The sequence below is a fragment of the Petromyzon marinus genome, assembly GCF_048934315.1.
Source record: "Petromyzon marinus isolate PM22_M1 ecotype Great Lakes invasive population chromosome 73 unlocalized genomic scaffold, UKy_Petmar_22M1.pri1.0 chr73_unloc.4, whole genome shotgun sequence".
Classification (NCBI taxonomy): domain Eukaryota; kingdom Metazoa; phylum Chordata; class Hyperoartia; order Petromyzontiformes; family Petromyzontidae; genus Petromyzon; species Petromyzon marinus.
This window is the reverse complement of record NW_027422610.1, coordinates 1-22,280: the sequence shown is the minus strand read 5'-3', so window position 1 is coordinate 22,280 and position 22,280 is coordinate 1. Positions and strand designations below refer to the sequence as shown.

The window sequence follows — 22,280 nt, the reverse complement described above, 5'->3', positions numbered from 1 at the left end:
CCTCTACCACCAACACCACTACCAGGACCACCACCACTACCACCACCACTACCACCACTACCACCACCAACACCGCCACCACCACCACCACCAACACCGCCACCACCACCACCACCTCTACCACCAACACCACTACCAGGACCACCACCACTACCACCAGGACCACCACTACCACCACCGCCACCCCTACCACCTCCTCTACCAACACCACTACCACCTCTACCACCACCAGGACCACCACCGCTACCACCACCACCACCACCATCACCACCTCCTCTACCAACACCACCACTACCACCACCACCACCACTACCACCACCACCACTACCACCTCTACCACTACCACCTCTACCACCACCACTACCACCACTACTACCACCGCCACCACCACCACTACCACCACCTCCTCTACCAACACCACTACCACCACCACCACTACCACCACCACCACTACCACTACCACCACCACCACTACCACCACCACTACTACCACCACCACTACCACCACCACCACTTTCCCCATAGCCTCCACCATCTCCTCCATCCTCGTAGACACCTCCAGCCCCATCTGTATATCCATAGACACCACCACCACCATCACCACCACGACCACCACCACCACCACCACAACAACCACAACAACCACCACCACGACCACCACCACCACCACCACGACCACCACCACCACCACCGCCACTCCGAGACCGGAGGCGAGCGATTTGCATGAGCACCACGATGAACATGGAACAGTTGAAGAAGAAAGTGAGGCCAAAGTAGAGGATCACGGAGACGTAGAACGTGGCACCAGCCTCCATCCAGCAACTGGGGAGAGACACGGGGAGAGACGGGGTGAGACAGGGAGACACGGAGAGACACGGGGTGAGACAGGGAGACACGGGGAGACACAGGGAGACACGGAGAGACACGGGGTGAGACAGGGAGACACGGGGAGAGACAGGGAGACACGGAGAGACACGGGGTGAGACAGGGAGACACGGGGAGACACAGGGAGACGTAGAACGTGGCACCAGCCTCCATCCAGCAACTGGGGAGAGACACGGGGGGGAGACACGGGGAGACACGGTGAGGTTAGGTGATGGGAGACACGGGGAGACACGGGGAGGTTAGGTGATGGGAGACACGGGGAGACACGGGGAGGTTAGGTGATGGGAGACACAGGGAGACACGGGGAGGTTAGGTGATGGGAGACACGGGGAGACACGGTGAGGTTAGGTGATGGGAGACACGGGGAGACACGGGGAGGTTAGGTGATGGGAGACACAGGGAGACACGGGGAGGTTAGGTGATGGGAGACACGGGGAGACACGGGGAGGTTAGGTGATGGGAGACACGGGGAGACACGGGGAGGTTAGGTGATGGGAGACACGGGGAGACACGGGGAGGTTAGGTGATGGGAGACACGGGGAGACACGGGGAGGTTAGGTGATGGGAGACACGGGGAGACACGGGGAGGTTAGGTGATGGGAGACACGGGGTGAGACACGGGGAGGTTAGGTGATGGGAGACACGGGGAGACACGGGGAGGTTAGGTGATGGGAGACACGGGGAGACACGGGGAGGTTAGGTGATGGGAGACACGGGGAGACACGGGGAGGTTAGGTGATGGGAGACACAGGGAGACACGGGGAGGTTAGGTGATGGGAGACACGGGGAGACACGGGGAGGTTAGGTGATGGGAGACACGGGGAGACACGGGGAGGTTAGGTGATGGGAGACACGGGGAGACACGGGGAGGTTAGGTGATGGGAGACACGGGGAGACACGGGGAGGTTAGGTGATGGGAGACACGGGGAGACACGGGGAGGTTAGGTGATGGGAGACACGGGGAGACACGGGGAGGTTAGGTGATGGGAGACACGGGGAGACACGGGGAGGTTAGGTGATGGGAGACACGGGGAGACACGGGGAGGTTAGGTGATGGGAGACACGGGGAGACACGGGGAGGTTAGGTGATGGGAGACACGGGGAGACACGGGGAGGTTAGGTGATGGGAGACACGGGGAGACACGGGGAGGTTAGGTGATGGGAGACACGGGGAGACACGGGGAGGTTAGGTGATGGGACAGGGAGACACGGGGAGACACGGGGAGACGTAGAACGTGGCACCAGCCTCCATCCAGCAACTGGGGAGACACGGGGGGGAGACACGGGGTGAGACACGGGGTGAGACACGGGGTGAGACACGGGGAGACACGGGGTGAGACACGGGGTGACACGGGGTGAGACAGGGAGACGTAGAACGTGGCACCAGCCTCCATCCAGCAACTGGGGAGACACGGGGGGGAGACACGGGGTGAGACACGGGGAGACACGGGGAGACACGGGGTGAGACACGGGGTGAGACAGGGAGACACGGGGAGACACGGGGTGAGACACGGGGTGAGACAGGGAGACACGGGGAGACACGGGGAGAGACAGGGAGACACGGGGAGACACGGGGAGACACGGGGTGAGACACGGGGGGGAGACACGGGGTGAGACAGGGAGACACGGGGTGAGACACGGGGTGAGACACGGCGGGGAGACACGGGGAGACACGGGGTGAGACACGGGGTGAGACAGGGAGACACGGGGAGACACGGGGAGACACGGGGTGAGACACGGGGTGAGACAGGGAGACACGGGGAGACACGGGGTGAGACACGGGGTGAGACAGGGAGACACGGGGAGACACACGGAGACGTAGAACGTGGCACCAGCCTCCATCCAGCAACTGGGGAGACACGGGGGGGGAGACACGGGGAGACACGGGGTGAGACAGGGAGACACGGGGTGAGACAGGGAGACACGGGGAGACAAGGGGAGAGACAGGGAGACACGGGGAGACAAGGGGAGAGACAGGGAGACACGGGGAGGTTAGGTGATGGGAGACACGGCGGGGAGACACACGGAGACACAGGGAGACACGGGGAGACACGGGGTGAGACACGGGGTGAGACAGGGAGACACGGGGAGAGACAGGGAGACACGGGGTGAGACACGGCAGGGAGACACACGGAGACGTAGAACGTGGCACCAGCCTCCATCCAGCAACTGGGGAAAGACACGGGGGGGAGACACGGGGAGACACAGGGAGACACGGGGAGACACGGGGGGAAAGACACGGGGGGGAGACACGGGGAGACACAGGGAGACACGGGGAGACACGGGGTGAGACACGGTGGGGAGACACGGGGAGACACGGGGAGAGACAGGGAGACACGGAGGGGACACACGGGGAGAGACACGTGGAGACACGTGGAGACACGGGGAGACGCGGGGAGACGCGGGGAGACGCGGGGAGACACGGGGAGACATGGGGGGGGAGACACGGAGGGTGGGAGGGGAGGTAGGCTAGGTGATGGAAGACACGGCGGGGAGACACGGGGAGACACGGGGAGACACGGGGAGACACGGGGAGACGCGGCGGGGAGACACGGGGAGACGCGGCGGGGAGACACGGGGAGAGACAAGGAGGGTGGGAGGGGAGGTTAGGTGATGGGAGACACGGCGGGGAGACACAGGGAGACACAGAGAGACACGGCGGGGAGACACGGGGAGACACGGGGTGAGACAGGGAGACACTGGGTGAGACAGGGAGACACTGGGAGAGACACTGGGGTGAGACAGGGAGACACACACAGGGAGAGACACACAGTGAGAGACACAGGGACACACAGGGAGACACACAGGGAGAGACACACACAGGGAGAGACACACAGGGAGAGACACAGGGAGACAGACAGGGAGACACAGGGAGACACAGGGAGACACACAGGGAGAGACACACAGGGAGAGACACACACAGGGAGAGACACAGAGGGAGAGACACACACAGGGAGAGACACACAGGGAGAGACACACAGGGAGAGACACATGGAGACACACAGGGAGACACATGGAGACACACAGGGAGAGACACACAGGGAGAGACACACAGGGAGAGACACACAGGGAGAGACACACAGGGAGAGACACACAGGGAGAGACACAGGGAGACACACAGGGAGACACAGGGAGACACACAGGGAGAGACACACAGGGAGAGACACACAGAGAGACACACAAGGAGAGAGACAGGGAGAGACAAACACAGGGAGAGACACAGAGGGAGACACACACAGTGAGACACACAGGGAGACACACACAGTGAGACACACACAGTGAGACACACAGTGAGACACACACAGTGAGACACACACAGGGAGAGACACAGTGAGAGACACAGTGAGACACACACAGGGAGACACACACAGGGAGACACACACAGGGAGACACACAGGGAGAGACACACACATGGAGACACACAGGGAGACACACAGGGAGACACACACAGGGAGACACACACAGGGAGACACACACAGGGAGACACACACAGGGAGACACACAGGGAGACACACAGGGAGAGACACACAGGGAGACACACACAGAGACACACAGGGAGAGACACACAGGGAGACACACAGGGAGAGACACACAGGGAGACACACACAGAGACACACAGGGAGAGACACACAGGGAGACACACAGTGAGACACACAGGGAGACACTGGGAGACACAGGGAGAGACACAGGGAGACACACAGTGAGAGACACACACAGTGAGACACACAGGGAGACACACACAGTGAGACACACAGTGAGACACACACAGTGAGACACACACAGGGAGACACAGGGAGAGACACACAGGGAGAGACACACAGGGAGAGACACAGGGAGACACACAGTGAGAGACACACAGAGACACACACAGAGAGACACACAGCGAGACACACACAGTGAGACACACACAGTGAGACACACAGCGAGACACACACAGCGAGACACACACAGCGAGACACACACAGTGAGACACACACAGCAAGACACACACAGTGATACACAGGGAGACACACACAGAGACACACACAGTGAGACACACACAGAGACACACACACAGAGACACAGTGAGACACACACAGTGAGACACACAGTGAGACACACAGGGAGACACACAGGGAGACACACAGGGAGAGACACACAGGGAGACACACAGGGAGAGACACACAGGGAGACACACACAGAGACACACAGGGAGACACACACAGGGAGACACACACAGGGAGACACACAGTGAGACACACAGGGAGACACACACAGAGACACACACAGTGAGACACACAGTGAGACACACACACAGGGAGAGACACTGGGAGACACAGGGAGACACTGGGAGACAGACAGGGACACACACACAGGGAGAGACACACAGGGAGGGACACAGGGAGAGACACAGTGAGACACACAGGGAGACACAGGGAGAGACACACACAGTGAGACACACAGTGAGACATACACAGGGAGACACACAGGGAGACACACAGGGAGACACACAGAGACACACACAGAGACACACACAGTGAGACACACACAGAGACACACACACAGAGAGACACACACAGTGAGACACACACAGTGAGAGACACAGGGAGAGACACTGCGGTGAGACGGGGAGACACACACAGAGACACACACAGGGAGAGACACACAGGGAGACACACAGGGAGACACAGGGAGACACACAGTGAGACACACACAGGGAGACACACACAGTGAGACACACAGTGAGACACACACAGTGAGACACACACAGTGAGACACACAGGGAGAGACACACACAGGGAGAGACACAGTGAGAGACACACAGTGAGAGACACAGGGAGACACACAGGGAGACACACACAGGGAGACACACAGAGACACACACAGAGAGACACACAGCGAGACACACACAGTGATACACAGGGAGACACACACAGTGAGACACACACACAGAGACACAGTGAGACACACACAGGGAGACACACAGGGAGAGACACAGGGAGACACACAGGGAGAGACACTGCGGTGAGACAGGGAGACACACACGGGGAGAGACACAGGGAGACACACAGAGACACACACAGGGAGACACACAGGGAGACACACACAGGGAGACACACAGGGAGACACACAGTGAGAGACACAGGGAGACACACACAGTGAGAGACACAGGGAGACACAGGGAGACACACACAGGGAGACACACAGAGAGTCACACACAGGGAGACACACAGGGAGACACACAGAGACACACACAGGGAGAGACACAGGGAGACACACACAGGGAGACACACAGGAAGACACACAGTGAGAGACACAGGGAGACACACACAGTGAGAGACACAGGGAGACACAGGGAGAGGCACACAGAGACACACAGTGAGAGACACGGGGAGACACAGGGAGAGACACAGGGAGAGACACAGTGAGAGACACACAGGGAGAGACACACACAGGGAGACACACAGCGAGACACACACAGTGAGACACAGGGAGACACACACACAGTGACACACACAGTGAGACACACACAGAGACACACACAGTGAGACACAGTGAGACACACACAGGGAGACACACACACACAGAGACACACACAGAGACACACACAGGGAGACACACAGTGAGAGACACAGGGAGACACACACAGGGAGACACACAGTGAGAGACACAGGGAGACACACACAGGGAGACACACAGTGAGACACAGGGAGACACACAGGGAGAGACACTGCGGTGAGACAGGGAGACACACACGGGGAGAGACACACAGTGAGACACATACAGACACACACACACACAGAGACACACACAGTGAGACACACACAGAGACACAGGGAGACACACACAGGGAGACACAGGGAGAGACACATGGAGACACACAGGGAGACACACAGGGAGACACACACAGGGAGACACACAGAGACACACACAGGGAGACACACACAGGGAGACACACACAGGGAGACACACACGGGGAGAGACACACACACGGAGACACACAGTGAGACACACAGGGAGAGACACACACAGAGACACAGTGAGACACACACAGTGAGACACACACAGAGACACACACAGGGAGAGACACACACAGGGAGAGACACACACGGAGACACACACAGTGAGACACACACAGTGACACACACAGTGAGACACACACAGTGAGACACACACACAGTGAGACACACACAGAGACACACACAGGGACACACACACAGGGAGACACACACACAGAGACACACACAGCGAGACACACACACAGAGACACACACACAGAGACACACACACACAGAGACACACACAGCGAGGAGACGCGAGAGGACAGGGGACGCTGGGACAGCCGCCGTGTCCGTGTCTCACAAGCTGTCCGAGCTGCCGTTGCCGCGGTGTCCGTGCGCGAGGTTGCGGTAGACATCCCTGTCAATCGCCACCACCAAAGCCACCACCAAGGCAGGGACACCTGGTGCAAGACAGAGAGCCACGGAGGGGACTGAGTGTGGCCTGGCAGCCTGTCACCTACACGCACTAACACATTCACTCAGACGGGGCACCCACACACTCACACACACACTAACACACACACTAACACACTAACACACACACTCTAACACACACACACTAACACACTAACACACTCACACAGTAACACACACACTAACACATTCACTCAGACGGTGCACCCACACACTAACACACACACACACACAGACACACTAACACACTCACCCACACACTAACACACACACACATTAACACACTCACACTAACACACACACACACACACTAACACACACACACTAACACACTCACACACTAACACACTCACACACTCACCCACACACTAACACGCTAACACATTCACTCAGACGGGGCACACACACACACTCACTCACACACACACACAGACACACTAACACACTCACACAGTAACACGCTAACACACACACACTAACACACTAACACATTCACTCAGACGGGGCACCCACACACTAACACACACACACATTAACACACTCACACACACTAACACACACACACTAACACACCCACACACTAACACACACATACATTAACACACTCACACACTAACACACACACTCACACACACTAACACATTCACTCAGACGGGGCACCCACACACTCACTCACACACATTAACACACTAACACACACACACACTAACACACTAACACACACACTAACACATTCACTCAGACGGTGCACCCACACACTAACACACACACACTCACACACTAACACACTAACACACTCACACACACACTAACACACTTACACACTAACACACACACACACCCATACACTAACACACTAACACACTCACCCATACACTAATACACTCACCCACACACTAACACACACACACACTAACACACTTACTCACCCATACACTAACACATTCACTCAGACGGTGCACCCATACACTAATACAAACACACATTAACACACTCACACACTAACACACACACACACACTAACACACTAACACATTCACTCAGACGGGGCACCCACACACTCACTCACACACTAACACACAGACACTAACACACTCACACACTAACACACACTAACACACACACACACTCACCCATACACTAACACACACACTAACACATTCACTCAGACGGTGCACCCACACACTAACACACACACTCACACTAACACACTAACACTAACACACACTAACACACACACACTAACACACTAACACATTCACTCAGACTGTGCACCCACACACTCACACACACACACATTAACACACTCACACTAACACACACACTCTAACACACTAACACACACACTAACACATTCACTCAGACGGTGCACACACACACTAACACACACACATTAACACACTAACACACACTAACGCACACACACACTCACACACTAACACACTCACACACTAACACACTAACACACCCACTCACACACTAACACACCCACAAACCCATACACTAACACACCCACACACTAACACACTCACCCACACACTAACACACCCACACACTAAAACACATACTAACTCACCCACCCACACACTAACACACACTCACTCACACACCCACACACTAACACACACACACTAACACACAGACACACACTCACTCACCCATACACTAACACACCCACACACTCACCCATACACTAACACACTCACCCATACACTAACACACCCACACACTCACTCACACACACACTAACACACAGACGCACACTAACACACACACACACACTCACACTAACACACACACACTAACACACTCACACACTCACACACACACTAACACATTCACTCAGACGGTGCACCCACACACACTCACTCTCACCCATACACTAACACACTCACACACTAACACACTCACACACTCACCCACACACTAACACACCCACCCACTCACCCATACACTAACACACCCACACACTCACCCACACACTAACACACTCACACACACACCCACACACTAACACACCCACACACTCACCCATACACTAACACACCCACACACTCACTCACACACTAACACACTCACCCACACACTAACACACACTCACCCATACACTGACACACACACACCCACACTCTAACACACTCACCCATACACTAACACACCCACACACTCACCCATACACTAACACACCCACCCATACACTAACACACTCACACACTCACCCATACACTAACACACCCACACACTCACTCACACACTAACACACTCACACACACACCCATACACTAACACACTCACCCATACACTAACACACTCACACACTCACCCACACGCTAACACACACACACACCCATACACTAACACACCCACACACTCACCCACACACTAACACACCCACCCACTAACCCACACACTCACCCACACACTAACACACCCACTCACTCACTCACCCATCCACTCACCCATGCACTAACCTAGCCACCCATACACTAACCTACTCACCCACTCACCCACACCCTAACACACCCACACACACACCCACACACTAACACACCCACCCACTCACCCACACACTAACACACCCACACACTCACCCATACACTAACCTACTCACCCACACACTAACACACCCACCCACTCACCCACACACTAACACACCCACACACTCACCCATACACTAACACACCCACACACTCACCCATACACTAAGCTACTCACCCACACACTAACACACCCACCCACTCACCCACACACTAACACACCCACCCACTCACCCATACACTAACACACCCACACACTCACCCATACACTAACCTAGCCACACACTAACTCATACACTAACACACTCACCCACACACTAACACACCCACCCACTCACCCACACACTAACACACCCACCCACTCACCCACACACTAACACACCCACCCACTCACCCATACACTAACACACCCACACACTCACCCATACACTAACACACCCACACACTCACCCATACACTAACCTAGCCACACACTAACTCATACACTAACCTAGCCAACCATACACTAACCTACTCACCCACTCACCCACACACTAACACACCCACTCACCCACTAACCCACCCACCCACTAACCCACCCACCAACCAACCCACCCACTAACCCACCCACCCACTAACCCACCCACCAACCCACCCACCCACTAACCCACCCACCCACCAACCCACCCACCCACCAACCCACCCACCCACCAACCCACCCACCAACCCACCCACCAACCCACCCAACCCACCGTACCCCATCCAGCGAGGCACATCTTCATCATATAGCGGCTGACGTAGGTGTTGAACACCCGCACGAGCGACACCCACTAACCCACCCACCCACTAACCCACCCACCCACTAACCCACCCACCCACTAACCCACCCACCCACTAACCCACCCACCCACTAACCCACCCACTAACCCACCCACCAACCCACCCCAACCCACCGTACCCCATCCAGCGAGGCACATCTTCATCATATAGCGGCTGACGTAGGTGTTGAACACCCGCACGAGGGACACCCACTAACCCACCCACCCACCCACCAACTAACCCACCCACCCACCAACCCACCCACCAACCCACCCACCAACCCACCCACCGTACCCCATCCAGCGAGGCACATCTTCATCATATAGCGGCTGACGTAGGTGTTGAACACCCGCACGAGCGACACCCACTAACCCACCCACCCACTAACCCACCCACCCACTAACCCACCCACCCACTAACCCACCCACCCACCAACCCACCCACCAACCCACCCACCAACCCACCCACCCACCAACCCACCCACCAACACCAACCCACCGTACCCCATCCAGCGAGGCACATCTTCATCATATAGCGGCTGACGTAGGCGTTGAACACCCGCACGAGGGACACCCACTAACCCACCCACCCACTAACCAACCCACCAACCCACCCACCAACCCACCCACCAACCCACCCACCCACCAACCCACCCTCCAACACCAACCCACCGTACCCCATCCAGCGAGGCACATCTTCATCATATAGCGGCTGACGTAGGTGTTGAACACCCGCACGAGGGACACCCACTAACCCACCCACCCACCAACCCACCCACCCACTAACCCACCCACCAACTAACCCACCCACCCACTAACCAACCCACCCACCAACCCACCCACCAACCCACCCCAACCCACCGTACCCCATCCAGCGAGGCACATCTTCATCATATAGCGGCTGACGTAGGTGTTGAACACCCGCACGAGGGACACCCACTAACCCACCCACCCACTAACCCACCCACCCACTAACCCACCCACCCACTAACCCACCCACCAACCCACCCACCAACCCACCCACCAACCCACCCACCAACCCACCCCAACCCACCGTACCCCATCCAGCGAGGCACATCTTCATCATATAGCGGCTGACGTAGGTGTTGAACACCCGCACGAGGGACACCCACTAACCCACCCACCCACTAACCCACCCACCCACTAACCCACCCACCCACTAACCCACCCACCCACCAACCCACCAACCAACCCACCCACCAACCCACCCACCCACCCACCAACCCACCCCAACCCACCGTACCCCATCCAGCGAGGCACATCTTCATCATATAGCGGCTGACGTAGGTGTTGAACACCCGCACGAGGGACACCCACTAACCCACCCACCCACTAACCCACCCACCCACTAACCCACCCACCCACTAACCCACCCACCCACTAACCCACCAACCCACCCACCAACCCACCCACCAACCCACCCACCCACCCACCCACCCACCAACCCACCCACCGTACCCCATCCAGCGAGGCACATCTTCATCATATAGCGGCTGACGTAGGTGTTGAACACCCGCACGAGGGACACCCACTAACCCACCCACCCACTAACCCACCCACCCACTAACCCACCCACCCACCAACCCACCAACCAACCCACCCACCAACCCACCCACCCACCCACCAACCCACCCCAACCCACCGTACCCCATCCAGCGAGGCACATCTTCATCATATAGCGGCTGACGTAGGTGTTGAACACCCGCACGAGGGACACCCACTAACCCACCCACCCACTAACCCACCCACCCACCAACCCACCCACTAACCCACCCACCCACCCACCCACCAACCCACCAACCCACCCACCAACCCACCCACCAACCCACCCCAACCCACCGTACCCCATACAGCGAGGCACATCTTCATCATATAGCGGCTGACGTAGGTGTTGAACACCCGCACGAGGGACACCCACTAACCCACCCACCCACTAACCCACCCACCCACCAACCCACCCACTAACCCACCCACCCACCCACCAACCCACCAACCCACCCACCAACCCACCCACCAACCCACCCCAACCCACCGTACCCCATCCAGCGAGGCACATCTTCATCATATAGCGGCTGACGTAGGTGTTGAACACCCGCACGAGGGACACCCACTAACCCACCCACCCACCAACCCACCCACCAACCCACCAACCCACCCACCCACCCACCAACCCACCCACCAACCCACCCACCAAACCCAACCCACCGTACCCCATCCAGCGAGGCACATCTTCATCACATAGCGGCTGACGTAGGTGTTGAACACCCGCACGAGGGACACCCACTAACCCACCCACTCACCCACCAACTCACCCACCCACCAACCCACCCACCCACCAACCCACCAACCCACCCACCTACCCACCCATCAACCCACCCAACCCACCGTACCCCATCCAGCGAGGCACATCTTCATCATATAGCGGCTGACGTAGGTGTTGAACACCCGCACGAGCGACACCCACTAACCCACCCACCCACTAACCCACCCACTAACCCACCCACCCACCAACCCACCCACCCACCCACTAACCCACCCACCAACCCACCCCAACCCACCGTACCCCATCCAGCGAGGCACATCTTCATCATATAGCGGCTGACGTAGGTGTTGAACACCCGCACGAGGGACACCCACTAACCCACCCACCCACCAACCCACCCACCCACTAACCCACCCACCCACCAACCCACCCACCCACCAACCCACCCACCAACCCACCCCAACCCACCGTACCCCATCCAGCGAGGCACATCTTCATCATATAGCGGCTGACGTAGGTGTTAACACCCGCACGAGGGACACCCACTAACCCACCCACCCACTAACCCACCCACCAACCCACCCACCAACCCACCCACCAACCCACCCAACCCACCGTACCCCATCCAGCGAGGCACATCTTCATCATATAGCGGCTGACGTAGGTGTTGAACACCCGCACGAGGGACACCCACTAACCCACCCACCCACTAATCCACCAACCCACCCACCCACCCACTAACCAACCCACCAACCCACCCACCCACCAACCCACCCACCCACCCACCAAACCTAACCCACCGTACCCCATCCAGCGAGGCACATCTTCATCATATAGCGGCTGACGTAGGTGTTGAACACCCGCACGAGGGACACCCACTAACCCACCCACCCACTAACCCACCCACCCACTAACCCACCCACCCACTAACCCACCAACCAACCCACCCACCAACCCACCCACTAACCCACCCACCCACCAAACCCAACCCACCGTACCCCATCCAGCGAGGCACATCTTCATCATATAGCGGCTGACGTAGGTGTTGAACACCCGCACGAGCGACACCCACTAACCCACCCACCCACCAACCCACTAACCCACCCACCAACCAACCCACCCACCAACCCACCCACCAACCCACCCACCCACCCACCAACCCACCCACCAACCCACCCACCAAACCCAACCCACCGTACCCCATCCAGCGAGGCACATCTTCATCACATAGCGGCTGACGTAGGTGTTGAACACCCGCACGAGGGACACCCACTAACCCACCCACTCACCCACCAACTCACCCACCCACCAACCCACCCACCCACCAACCCACCAACCCACCCACCTACCCACCCATCAACCCACCCAACCCACCGTACCCCATCCAGCGAGGCACATCTTCATCATATAGCGGCTGACGTAGGTGTTGAACACCCGCACGAGCGACACCCACTAACCCACCCACCCACTAACCCACCCACTAACCCACCCACCCACCAACCCACCCACCCACCCACTAACCCACCCACCAACCCACCCCAACCCACCGTACCCCATCCAGCGAGGCACATCTTCATCATATAGCGGCTGACGTAGGTGTTGAACACCCGCACGAGGGACACCCACTAACCCACCCACCCACCAACCCACCCACCCACTAACCCACCCACCCACCAACCCACCCACCCACCACCCACCCACCACCCACCCCAACCCACCGTACCCCATCCAGCGAGGCACATCTTCATCATATAGCGGCTGACGTAGGTGTTAACACCCGCACGAGGGACACCCACTAACCCACCCACCCACTAACCCACCCACCAACCCACCCACCAACCCACCCACCAACCCACCCAACCCACCGTACCCCATCCAGCGAGGCACATCTTCATCATATAGCGGCTGACGTAGGTGTTGAACACCCGCACGAGGGACACCCACTAACCCACCCACCCACTAATCCACCAACCCACCCACCCACCCACTAACCAACCCACCAACCCACCCACCCACCAACCCACCCACCCACCCACCAAACCTAACCCACCGTACCCCATCCAGCGAGGCACATCTTCATCATATAGCGGCTGACGTAGGTGTTGAACACCCGCACGAGGGACACCCACTAACCCACCCACCCACAAACCCACCCACCCACTAACCCACCCACCCACTAACCCACCAACCAACCCACCCACCAACCCACCCACTAACCCACCCACCCACCAAACCCAACCCACCGTACCCCATCCAGCGAGGCACATCTTCATCATATAGCGGCTGACGTAGGTGTTGAACACCCGCACGAGCGACACCCACTAACCCACCCACCCACCAACCCACTAACCCACCCACCAACCAACCCACCCACCAACCCACCCACCAACCCACCAACCCACCAACCCACCCACCAACCCACCCAACCCACCGTACCCCATCCAGCGAGGCACATCTTCATCATATAGCGGCTGACGTAGGTGTTGAACACCCGCACGAGCGACACCCACTAACCCACCCACCCACTAACCCACCCACCCACTAACCCACCCACCCACCAACCCACCCACTACACCCACCCACCACCCACCCACCCACCCACCAACCCACCCACCACCCAACCCACCACCGTACCCCATCCAGCGAGGCACATCTTCATCATATAGCGGCTGACGTAGGTGTTGAACACCCGCACGAGGGACACCCACTAACCCACCCACCCACCAACCCACCCACTAACCCACCCACCCACTAACCCACCCACCCACCAACCCACCCACCCACCAACCCACCCACCAACCCACCCACCAACCCACCCAACCCACCGCACCCCATCCAGCGAGGCACATCTTCATCATATAGCGGCTGACGTAGGTGTTGAACACCCGCACGAGCGACACCCACTAACCCACCCACCCACTAACCAACCCACCCACCAACCCACCCACCAACCCACCCACCCATCCACTAACCCACCCACCCACTAACCCACCCACTAACCCACCCACCCACCAACCAACCCACCAACCCACCCAACCCACCGTACCCCATCCAGCGAGGCACATCTTCATCATATAGCGGCTGACGTAGGTGTTGAACACCCGCACGAGCGACACCCACTAACCCACCCACCCACTAACCAACCCACCCACCAACCCACCCACCAACCCACCCACCCATCCACTAACCCACCCACCCACTAACCCACCCACTAACCCACCCACCCACCAACCAACCCACCAACCCACCCAACCCACCGTACCCCATCCAGCGAGGCACATCTTCATCATATAGCGGCTGACGTAGGTGTTGAACACCCGCACGAGGGACACCCACTAACCCACCCACCCACTAACCCACCCACCCACTAACCCACCCACCCACTAACCCACCCACCAACCCACCCACCCACCAACCCACCCACTAACCCACCCACCCACCAAACCCAACCCACCGTACCCCATCCAGCGAGGCACATCTTCATCATATAGCGGCTGACGTAGGTGTTGAACACCCGCACGAGGGACACCCACTAACCCACCCACCCACTAACCCACCCACCCACTAACCCACCCACCCACTAACCCACCCACCAACCCACCCACCAACCCACCCACTAACCCACCCACCCACCAAACCCAACCCACCGTACCCCATCCAGCGAGGCACATCTTCATCATATAGCGGCTGACGTAGGTGTTGAACACCCGCACGAGCGACAGCCACTAACCCACCCACCCACTAACCCACCCACCCACTAACCCACCCACCCACCAACCCACCCACCAACTCACCCACCAACCCACCCACCAACCCACCCAACCCACCGTACCCCATCCAGCGAGGCACATCTTCATCATATAGCGGCTGACGTAGGTGTTGAACACCCGCACGAGCGACACCCACTAACCCACCCACCCACCAACCCACTAACCCACCCACCCACCAACCAACCCACCCACCAACCCACCCACCAACCCACCAACCCACCAACCCACCCACCAACCCACCCAACCCACCGTACCCCATCCAGCGAGGCACATCTTCATCATATAGCGGCTGACGTAGGTGTTGAACACCCGCACGAGCGACACCCACTAACCCACCCACCCACTAACCCACCCACCCACTAACCCACCCACCCACCAACCCACCCACTAACCCACCCACCCACCAACCCACCCACCAACCCACCCAACCCACCGTACCCCATCCAGCGAGGCACATCTTCATCATATAGCGGCTGACGTAGGTGTTGAACACCCGCACGAGGGACACCCACTAACCCACCCACCCACTAACCCACCCACCCACTAACCCACCCACCAACCCACCCACCCACCAACCCACCCACCAACCCACCCCAACCCACCGTACCCCATCCAGCGAGGCACATCTTCATCATATAGCGGCTGACGTAGGTGTTGAACACCCGCACGAGGGACACCCACTAACCCACCCACCCACCCACCAACCCACCCACCAACCCACCCACTAACCCACCCACCCACCAAACCCAACCCACCGTACCCCATCCAGCGAGGCACATCTTCATCATATAGCGGCTGACGTAGGTGTTGAACACCCGCACGAGCGACACCCACTAACCCACCCACCCACTAACCCACCCACCCACTAACCCACCCACCCACCAACCCACCCACCAACTCACCCACCAACCCACCCACCAACCCACCCAACCCACCGTACCCCATCCAGCGAGGCACATCTTCATCATATAGCGGCTGACGTAGGTGTTGAACACCCGCACGAGCGACACCCACTAACCCACCCACCCACCAACCCACTAACCCACCCACCCACCAACCAACCCACCCACCAACCCACCCACCAACCCACCAACCCACCAACCCACCCACCAACCCACCCAACCCACCGTACCCCATCCAGCGAGGCACATCTTCATCATATAGCGGCTGACGTAGGTGTTGAACACCCGCACGAGCGACACCCACTAACCCACCCACCCACTAACCCACCCACCCACTAACCCACCCACCAACCCACCCACTAACCCACCCACCCACCAACCCACCCACCAACCCACCCAACCCACCGTACCCCATCCAGCGAGGCACATCTTCATCATATAGCGGCTGACGTAGGTGTTGAACACCCGCACGAGGGACACCCACTAACCCACCCACCCACTAACCCACCCACCCACTAACCCACCCACCAACCCACCCACCCACCAACCCACCCACCAACCCACCCCAACCCACCGTACCCCATCCAGCGAGGCACATCTTCATCATATAGCGGCTGACGTAGGTGTTGAACACCCGCACGAGGGACACCCACTAACCCACCCACCCACTAACCCACCCACCCACCCACCCACTAACCCACCCACCCACCAACCCACCCACCAACCCACCCACCCACCAACCAACCCACCCACCAACCAACCCACCCACCCACCAACCCACCCACCAAACCCCACCCACCGTACCCCATCCAGCGAGGCACATCTTCATCATATAGCGGCTGACGTAGGTGTTGAACACCCGCACGAGGGACACCCACTAACCCACCCACCCACCCACCCACCAACCCACCCACTAACCCACCCACCCACCAACCCACCCACCCACCAACCCACCCACCAACCCACCCCAACCCACCGTACCCCATCCAGCGAGGCACATCTTCATCATATAGCGGCTGACGTAGGTGTTGAACACCCGCACGAGGGACACCCACTAACCCACCCACCCACCAACCCACCCACCAACCCACCCACCAACCCACCCCACCCACCGTACCCCATCCAGCGAGGCACATCTTCATCATATAGCGGCTGACGTAGGTGTTGAACACCCGCACGAGGGACACCCACTAACCCACCCACCAACCCACCCACTAACCCACCCCCCACTAACCCACCCACCCACCAACCCACCCACCCACCAACCCACCCACCAACCCACCCACCAACCCACCCAACCCACCGCACCCCATCCAGCGAGGCACATCTTCATCATATAGCGGCTGACGTAGGTGTTGAACACCCGCACGAGGGACACCCACTAACCCACCCACCCACTAACCCACCCACCAACCCACCCACCCACCAACCCACCCACCAACCCACCCACCCACCCACCAACCCACCCACCAACCCACCCAACCCACCGTACCCCATCCAGCGAGGCACATCTTCATCATATAGCGGCTGACGTAGGTGTTGAACACCCGCACGAGGGACACCCACTAACCCACCCACCCACTAACCCACCCACCCACCCACCAACCCACCCACCCACCAACCCACCCACCCACCCACCAACCCACCCCAACCCACCGTACCCCATCCAGCGAGGCACATCTTCATCATATAGCGGCTGACGTAGGTGTTGAACACCCGCACGAGGGACACCCACTAACCCACCCACCCACTAACCCACCCACCCACTAACCCACCCACTAACCCACCCACCAACCCACCCACCCACCAACCCACCCACCCACCCACCAACCCACCCACCAACCCACCCACCAACCCACCGTACCCCATCCAGCGAGGCACATCTTCATCATATAGCGGCTGACGTAGGTGTTGAACACCCGCACGAGGGACACCCACTAACCCACCCACCCACTAACCCACCCACCCACTAACCCACCCACTAACCCACCCACCAACCCACCAACCCACCAACCCACCCACCAACCCACCCACCAACCCACCCCAACCCACCGTACCCCATCCAGCGAGGCACATCTTCATCATATAGCGGCTGACGTAGGTGTTGAACACCCGCACGAGGGACACCCACTAACCCACCCACCCACCAACCCACCCACCCACTAACCCACCCACCCACCAACCCACCCACCCACCAACCCACCCACCCACCAACCCACCCCAACCCACCGTACCCCATCCAGCGAGGCACATCTTCATCATATAGCGGCTGACGTAGGTGTTGAACACCCGCACGAGGGACACCCACTAACCCACCCACCCACTAACCCACCCACCCACTAACCCACCCACCAACCAACCCACCCACCAACCCACCCACCAACCCACCCACCAACCCACCCCAACCAACCGTACCCCATCCAGCGAGGCACATCTTCATCATATAGCGGCTGACGTAGGTGTTGAACACCCGCACGAGGGACACCCACTAACCCACCCACCCACCCACCAACCAACCAACCCACCCACCCACCAACCCACCCACCAACCCACCCACCAACCCACCCCAACCCACCGTACCCCATCCAGCGAGGCACATCTTCATCATATAGCGGCTGACGTAGGTGTTGAACACCCGCACGAGGGACACCCACTAACCCACCCACCCACTAACCCACCCACCCACTAACCCACCCACCCACTAACCCACCCACCCACTAACCCACCCACTAACCCACCCACCAACCCACCCACCCACCAACCCACCAACCCACCCACCAACCCACCCACCAACCCACCCAACCCACCGTACCCCATCCAGCGAGGCACATCTTCATCATATAGCGGCTGACGTAGGTGTTGAACACCCGCACGAGGGACACCCACTAACCCACCCACCCACTAACCCACCCACCCACTAACCCACCCACTAACCCACCCACCAACCCACCCACCACCACCAACCCACCCACCAACCCACCCAACCCACCGTACCCCATCCAGCGAGGCACATCTTCATCATATAGCGGCTGACGTAGGTGTTGAACACCCGCACGAGGGACACCCACTAACCCACCCACCCACCCACCCACTAACCCACCCACTAACCCACCCACCAACCCACCAACCCACCAACCCACCCACCAACCCACCCCAACCCACCGTACCCCATCCAGCGAGGCACATCTTCATCATATAGCGGCTGACGTAGGTGTTGAACACCCGCACGAGGGACACCCACTAACCCACCCACCCACTAACCCACCCACCCACTAACCCACCCACTAACCCACCCACCAACCCACCCACCCACCAACCCACCCACCAACCCACCCACCCACCAACCCACCCCAACCCACCGTACCCCATCCAGCGAGGCACATCTTCATCATATAGCGGCTGACGTAGGTGTTGAACACCCGCACGAGGGACACCCACTAACCCACCCACCCACTAACCCACCCACCCACTAACCCACCCACCCACCAACCCACCCACCCACCAACCCACCCACCCACCCACCCACCAACCCACCCACCAACCCACCCCACCCACCGTACCCCATCCAGCGAGGCACATCTTCATCATATAGCGGCTGACGTAGGTGTTGAACACCCGCACGAGGGACACCCACTAACCCACCCACCCACTAACCCACCCACCCACTAACCCACCCACCAACCAACCCACCCACCCACCAACCAACCCACCCACCAACCCACCCACCAACCCACCCCAACCCACCGTACCCCATCCAGCGAGGCACATCTTCATCATATAGCGGCTGACGTAGGTGTTGAACACCCGCACGAGGGACACCCACTAACCCACCCACCCACTAACCCACCCACCCACTAACCCACCCACCCACCAACCCACCCACCCACCCACCAACCCACCCACCAACCCACCCCAACCCACCGTACCCCATCCAGCGAGGCACATCTTCATCATATAGCGGCTGACGTAGGTGTTGAACACCCGCACGAGCGACACCCACTAACCCACCCACCCACCAACCCACCCACCCACTAACCAACCCACCCACCAACCCACCCACCCACCAACCCACCCACCAACCCACCCAACCCACCCACCGTACCCCATCCAGCGAGGCACATCTTCATCATATAGCGGCTGACGTAGGTGTTGAACACCCGCACGAGGGACACCCACATGTGCAGCGCTTCGAGGGCCATCCACGTGAAGGAGGCGAGCAGGGCGTAGTGGAGCGCCGCGGCCATGGCCGCGCACGGCCAGGGGCCCAGCGAGGAGGCCGCGGCCGCGTCCGCAAGGTACGCCACGTTCAGCAGCAGCAGCGCCAAGCACAGGTTCACGAGGATGTGGGAGGGGTGGTCCCTGCGTAGGTTGCTGGGGTGTGGGTAGGGTGGGGGGGTGGGTGGGTGGGGAGAGTGGGGGGAAGGTGGGGGGGGTAGAGTGGGGGGGGTGGGGGGAGGGTGGGGGAGTGGGGGGAGGGTGGGGGGGGAGAAAGGGGGCAGCAGGAAGTGACGTCAGAGCACAGGTTCACGAGGATGTGGGAGGGGTGGTCTCTGCGTAGGTTGCTGTGGTGGGTGGGGGTAGGTGGGGGGAGGGTGGGGGGAGGGTGGGGGGGTATGTGGGGGGGAGGGTGGGGGAGTGGGGGGAGGGTGG

The 22,280-nt window shown here is 59.2% G+C and overlaps 1 protein-coding gene across 1 annotated transcript; it reads right to left on the bottom strand.

Annotated features, from left to right (window-relative positions):
• Positions 1-360: 360 nt before the first annotated feature.
• LOC142908144 (adhesion G-protein coupled receptor G5-like) lies at positions 361-21,874 on the bottom strand. The gene is made up of 5 exons (XM_076058420.1): positions 21,728-21,874; positions 15,789-15,861; positions 7,228-7,327; positions 417-822; positions 361-369 (listed from the first exon to the last, which is right to left on the bottom strand). Exons 1-5 carry the CDS (start codon positions 21,872-21,874, stop codon positions 361-363), a joined length of 735 nt encoding a protein of 244 aa, XP_075914535.1.
• Positions 21,875-22,280: the final 406 nt, after the last annotated feature.